General features: G+C 48.6%; 1 protein-coding gene and 1 pseudogene across 1 annotated transcript in view; one reads left to right on the top strand and one right to left on the bottom strand.

Annotated features, from left to right (window-relative positions):
- Positions 1–755, top strand: part of LOC101582710 (DNA-directed RNA polymerases I and III subunit RPAC1-like) — a 9,684-nt gene extending 8,929 nt beyond the window's left edge. The window contains exons 2-3 of the mRNA XM_012515265.2: positions 3–122; positions 202–755. Coding sequence (XP_012370719.1) covers positions 3–122; positions 202–740 — 659 coding nt within the window. The 3' untranslated portion in view covers positions 741–755. The remainder of the gene's footprint in view (positions 1–2; positions 123–201) is intronic.
- A 3,747-nt stretch (positions 756–4,502) lies between these two features.
- The window catches only part of LOC101582309, a 15,857-nt pseudogene continuing 14,178 nt past the window's right edge, over positions 4,503–6,181 (bottom strand).

The following is a 6,181-nucleotide window of genomic DNA, read 5'->3' as shown; positions in this document are numbered from 1 at the left end:
AGGAGATGAAGAAGGCACAGAGATAGACACTCTGCAGTTCCGGCTGCAGGTCAGGTGCACCCGGAACCCCCAGGCTGCTAAAGATTCCTCAGACCCCAATGAACTCTATGTGAACCACAAGGGTGAGCAGCAAGTTAAGAGGGCTCATGTGTGGGTGGGGCTGTTCCCAGGACGGGTTCTTCTGACTCACTGTTTCTGCAGTGTACACTAGGCACATGACATGGGTCCCCTTGGGGAACCAGGCTGATGTTTTCCCGGAGGGTACCATCCGGCCTGTGCATGGTGACATCCTCATTGCTCAGCTGCGGCCTGGCCAGGAGATTGACCTGCTCATGCATTGTGTCAAGGGCATTGGCAAAGATCATGCCAAGTTTTCACCAGTGGCAACAGCCAGTTACAGGCTTCTGCCAGACATCACCCTGCCTGAGCCTGTGGAAGGCGAGGCTGCAGAGGAGCTGAGGCGCTGCTTCTCACCTGGTGTTATTGAAGTGCAAGAAGTCCATGGAAAGAAAGTAGCCCGAGTCGTTAATCCCAGGCTGGACACCTTCAGCAGGGAGGTCTTCCAGCATGAGAAGCTTAAGAAGGCTGTGCGGCTTGCCCGTGTTCGGGATCATTACATCTTCTCTGTTGAGTCAACAGGAGTGCTGCCACCGGATGTGCTCGTGAGTGAAGCCATCAAAGTGCTGATGAGGAAGTGCCAGCGCTTCCTGGATGAGCTGGAAGCTGTGCAGATGGACTGAGGTTCCTGGGGACCCCAAGGGCTGCGATTGCTGGACCCATGGGACTCACTAGGGGGTCCCACTCCAGCTTTTTGATTATACATTTTGTTAAATGTGGCACAGAATGAGTCTATGCCTTTGTAAGGCTGTTGATGTAAATAAATTTATGTCCAAAAAAAAAAAAAAAAAGAAGATTGTACACCATAACCAAGTAGGATTTATCACAAGGATGCAGATATGCAAACCACCAAATGTAATATGCCATATTAATACAGCCAAGGAGGAAAAACCATATGATCAAAAAGAAAACATAGGGGGCCAGGGAGATGGCTCAGTGGAATAAGCGCTTCCCTGGCAAGCATAAGGGCCTGAGTTCAACCCCCAGTTCCACAAAAAAAAATCACTGAGAGAAATTAGTAAAGCAACACCTTCCACAATAGCAACTAAAGCCAGGTGAACGCCTGTCATTCCAGCACTCAGGAGGCTGAGGCAGTAGGATTGTTGCAAGCTCAAGACTGCACTGGACTAGAAAGTGGCTCAAGGCCAGCCTGAGCTGCATAGGGAGACCCTATCTCGAAAGAAAAAAAAGGGGGGGGGGCTGGAGAGATACCTCAGTGGAATAAGCGCCTGCCTCACAAGCACAACGTCCCAAGTTCAATCCCCAGTACCGCAAAAATAAGTAAACCTAGGGAGAAATCTAACAAAGAAGTAAAAGACCTCTACGTTAAAAACTGCAGTACTGGGGCCGGGGAGATGGCTCAGTGGAATAAGCGCTTGCCTGGCAAGCGCAGGGCCTGAGTTCAATCCCCGGTTCTGCCAAAAAAACCCCAAAAAACAAAAACTACAGTTCTCTAAATCAGGAGACTGAAGAGAATATCAGACAATGAAAAGGTACCCCTTGTGGTCGGCTAGGAAGATCCAATAGGGTGGAAATGGCCGTGCTTCAAAAATGGCAATGCAGATTTAGTGTAATCCTGATAAAACACCAACAGCACATCTCACAGAATTAGAGAAAGCACTCCTACTAGCCACTCGGGGCCAGAAGAGACCTAGAATAGCACTGGCAGTTCTGGGCAGAAAAGGCACGGCAGGGGGCATCACAAGCCCTGACGTGAAATTACACTATGATGAGACTGTGATCAAAAAACAAAACAAAACAAAAAGCTGCATGGTACTTTCACACACACAAAACCAAACCAAAACAAAAAACAGGCCCAACGATGGATGGACCAGACCAGACAATGCAGAAATAGCTACAGACACACTCAGCCCCTTTATCTTTGACAAAGGTGCCAAACAGGTTCACTGGAAGAGAGAAAGCCTCTTTATTAAGTGCTGCTGGAAAAACTGGCTCTGCACATGCCAAAGATGAAACCTGGCCCCATGTATGTCACCATGCACTAAAGTAAATTAAATTCGAAATGGATCAAAGATCTAAATATTACAACAGAAACATTAAATCTGCTGGAAGATAGACTTAGTAAAACTCTTTTTTTTTTTTTTGCGGAACCAGGGATTGAACTCAGATCCTTGCGTTTGCCAGTCAAGCACTTATCCTACTGAGCCATCTCCCCGGCCCTTAGTAAAACTCTTGAAGACACTGGTGTAGGCGAAAACTTTACAAATAAAACCCCAATTATATAGGAAGGATCACAAAGAATCAACACCTAGAATCTCAACTTTTTTTTTTTTTTTTTTTTTTGCAGAACCGGGGATTGAATTCAGGCCCTTGCGCTTGCCAGGGAAGCGCTTATTCCACTGAGCCATCTCCCTAGCTCTAGAATCTCATCTTATTAGGGCTAGGGAGATAGCTCTGTGGCTTAAGCACGCCTGCCTGGCAAGCGCAAAGACCTGAATTAGAATCCTGGTACCGGACCAGGGAGATGGCTCAGTGGACTAAGCGCCTGCTCAGGCAAGCTCAAAGACCGACATTTAATCCCGGTACTGAGTGCCACACGGGCCGGGCTTCTGGGCATGCTGAGCCCTTGACCCAGTCTGGGCGTGGTGGCACACATCTGTAACCCCAGAGCCGGGGAGGCTGAAAAGAGGAGGGTCACTACTAGTCTGAGCTGTGTAGTAAGATCCTGTACCAAATACCTAAGAAATATCATGTAGGACGGGGGAGATGGCTCAGTAGGATAAGCACTAGCCTGGCAAGCGCAAGGGACTGAGTTCAATCCCTGGTTCCGCAAAAAGAAAGAAAAGGAAATATCATGTAATACAAGGCATAGAGGCACATGCCTGTAATCCCAGCACTCGGTAGGCTGAGGTAGGAGGATCATTGGGTGTTCAAGCTGAGCCTGGACTATAAAGTGAGCTCAAAGAGCTAGCCAAATAGTTCAGTGGATTAAAGCACCTGCAAGGTGCAGGGCTGGAGTTTCAATCCCCAGGCCTGCCATTCCGGCCCTGTCCCCACAAGTCCGGTTTAGTAGTGAGTGCCTGAACACCCTGTAGGCCCTTCCCTAAAATAAAAATAAAAATAATAATTAATTAATTTTAAAAAGAGACAAAAGGGGCTGGGGAGATAGCTCAGTAGAGTAAGTGCTTGCCTGGCAAGCGCAGGGGCCTGAGTTCAATCCCTGGTACCACCAAAAAAAAAAAAAAAGAGACAAAAGAAGGCAGGTGAGATTGCTCAGCAGACAAAGCGCCTGCTTAGGCAAGCGCAGGGACCAGGGTTTGATCCCCAGCACCAAATGCCGCACCAGCGCTGCCCCCGGATGCTCCGGGTGAGGTGGCACATACTGGGGAAGCTGAAAACAGGAGGATCAGATGCTTGTCTGAGCTGTGTAGTGAGACCCTGTACCAAGTACATAAAATTTAAAATAAATAAAGCTGGGCTTTTAAATAAAGACAAAAAGGGGAGAACTGTCATGTACAAGTACAAATTTCTGTATGATTAATGCGAGTATTATGCAGATATAAAGTGTACCAATTGGGGCTGGGGAGATGGCTCAGTGGGATAAGCGCTTCCCTGGCAAGTCAAGGACCTGAGTTCAATTCCCCTAGTTCTGCCAAAAAAAAAGAGAGAGAGAGAGAGACAACTTCCTGGGGAAGAACTACCCACTCGGGGCCCCCACTCTTGTCCCTCTCTTGGATAGGAGCTTTCTTTCTCTCAATAAATATATTCTGCTCATAACCTTTGTTTGTTCCTAAAATTCATTCTTCCCTATATCATTTGGAGGTTCCCTATATTGTTTGGAGGTGACCCACCCGAGACCAGTTTTTCTCCCTGTATCACTTTCCGTAAAAAAGATGCAGGTTACAAATTAACAACCTAGGGGCTGGGGAGATAGCTCAGTAGAATAGGCGCTTATTGCACTGAGCCATCTCCCTGGTCCCCTTTTTTTTTTTTTTTTTTTTTTGGTAAGGAACAGTTTTCAAAACACTAAACTGGGGAGATGACAGGAACCCAGGGTGGGTGAGGATGCTGGAAACCCCTCCCTTGGAGACTGGAAGCAAGGGGTCTCCCTGTGAGCTTGGTGGCTATCTCCCCAGCACCCCCATTTGACATTTTCATAGTTTGCAGCCCGGCACGGTGGCCCAGGCCTGTGATCCCAGCACTTGGGGGCTGAGGCAGGAGGCTCCTTGGGATTTTGAGGCCAGCTTGGGCTACATAGGGAGACTCTGTCTCAAACAATAAACAAAACAAAGCTAGAGAGAAACAGGAAGAGAGGAGAGGTATAATTGAGAAAGCAAGAGATACGACTAGTATTTTTTGACCCACCTCCAATTTTTTTTGTAATCTCAGAATTCCATGTCTATTACAAAGGCCAAAGGTGGTGCTCACGGTGGGCTTCTCGGTAGACTTCTGGTCATGAGCACGGCACCAGGGCCTCCAAACTGTTTGGATTCGCAGCGACGGGGATCAGCTACCAGCAGGGACCGGTCGTACTGGATGAGAATATCTTTGATCCCTTTCTTGGAAGCCTCGTCAGCGTACTTCTGGTAATAGGCCCTCAAGGCTTTGGAGAGGGACTAACAGACGGCATAAATCTGGGCAACACGACCACCGTCCTTCACACCCCCAGATGTCAACACCAGCAAGCCGCTCCCTACCCAGAAGCAGGACCCGCTCCAGTAGTTTATACCGCAGGTGCCCAGATCGATCTTCTCCAGGGTCGCCCGTTCCCCGTGATGAGGCCATTGCCGGGCGAGCAGTGGGCCTCCACTGTGGCCGTCTTCTTGCACCGAAGACCTGCGAGGACTGCAGCGGGCCTTTGGACCGCACGGCTAGCGCAGTCTAGAGCTCCTCGCCGCAGGTGCTGTAACCAGAAAAGCCCAAAAGTATTGTTACACCCAAAGAAATCATTGTTAGGGCTGGCCAAGCTCAGCGGATTAAAGCGTCTGCAAGCAGGCACAGGGGCCTGGGTTCCCTCCCCCGGCCTGCCCCTCCGGCCCCACCCCTGGGACGCACTGAGCAGACAATTGAGACTAGGTGTGGGGGTGCACGCCTGTAATCCCAGCTGTTGGTAGGCTGTAAACAGGAGAATAACTATAAATCTGAACTAGCAATGAGACCCTGAACACCGTGTATACCCTTTCCTAATTAAAAAAAAAAAAAACACTGTTAATTTTTGTTGTTGTTGAGAAACTGGGGGTTGAACTCAGACCCTTGCGCTCGCCAGGGAAGTGTTTATTCTACTGAGCCGTCTTCCCAGCCCCATGTATTTTATTATTAAAGACACAGAATCTGCCCCCAAAATGTACACACGTCTCCAGCAAAGAAAAATAGTATTTTGTTTTTCTCAACAGGAGATGTAAAAACAGTGACAAAAATGCAGTTATTGGTTGAGGAATGTAAGATTTTTTTTTTTTTTTTTTGCAGAACCAGGGATTGAACTCAGGCTCTGGCACTTGCCAGGGAAGTGCTTACTCCACTGAGCCATCTCCCCGACCCTGTAAGATGTTTCTGTTTTGTTTAGTTTTGCCTTGCTGTGTAGCCCAGGCAGTAGCCCAGGAAGGACCTGAGTGTACTGTGGTCCTCTTACCTAAGCCTCCGGAGTGCTGGGATCGCGGGCGTGCCCCACCACACCCTGTCTGATGGTGAAGTTGTATTTATTTTACTTCTTTTTTTGACATAGGGTCTCACTGTGCAGTTCGGGCTGACCTTATACTTGCTCTTGTAGCCCCCAGGCTGGTCTCAAACTCCCAGGGATCTCTTCTGTCTCAACTTCCTGAGCACTGGCGTTGCAGGCAGCCAAGTTAGGTAGAAACATTATAGGCAGGCAGACAGGGCCAGGCCCGCAGGGAGACAAGATGGAAGCCAAGGTGACTTTACAACTGGGAAGAGACAGCCACTCCCACATGGGCCACACCTCAAGACGAAAGAGAAAACACAGCTACACACTTACCCAGGGATGGGCATCAGGGATTGATATTCTAAATAGGAATCAATCACCTTGAAAGAGCCCCATGAGTCAATAACCCAGCCCCCAATAGGAAGAGACCCTGTCTCACATTCA

The sequence above is a fragment of the Octodon degus genome, unplaced genomic scaffold (assembly GCF_000260255.1).
Source record: "Octodon degus isolate 3935 unplaced genomic scaffold, OctDeg1.0 scaffold00056, whole genome shotgun sequence".
NCBI lineage: Eukaryota > Metazoa > Chordata > Mammalia > Rodentia > Octodontidae > Octodon > Octodon degus.
Note: the sequence above shows the minus strand (reverse complement) of the source record. Positions and strands in the feature narration are given on the sequence as shown.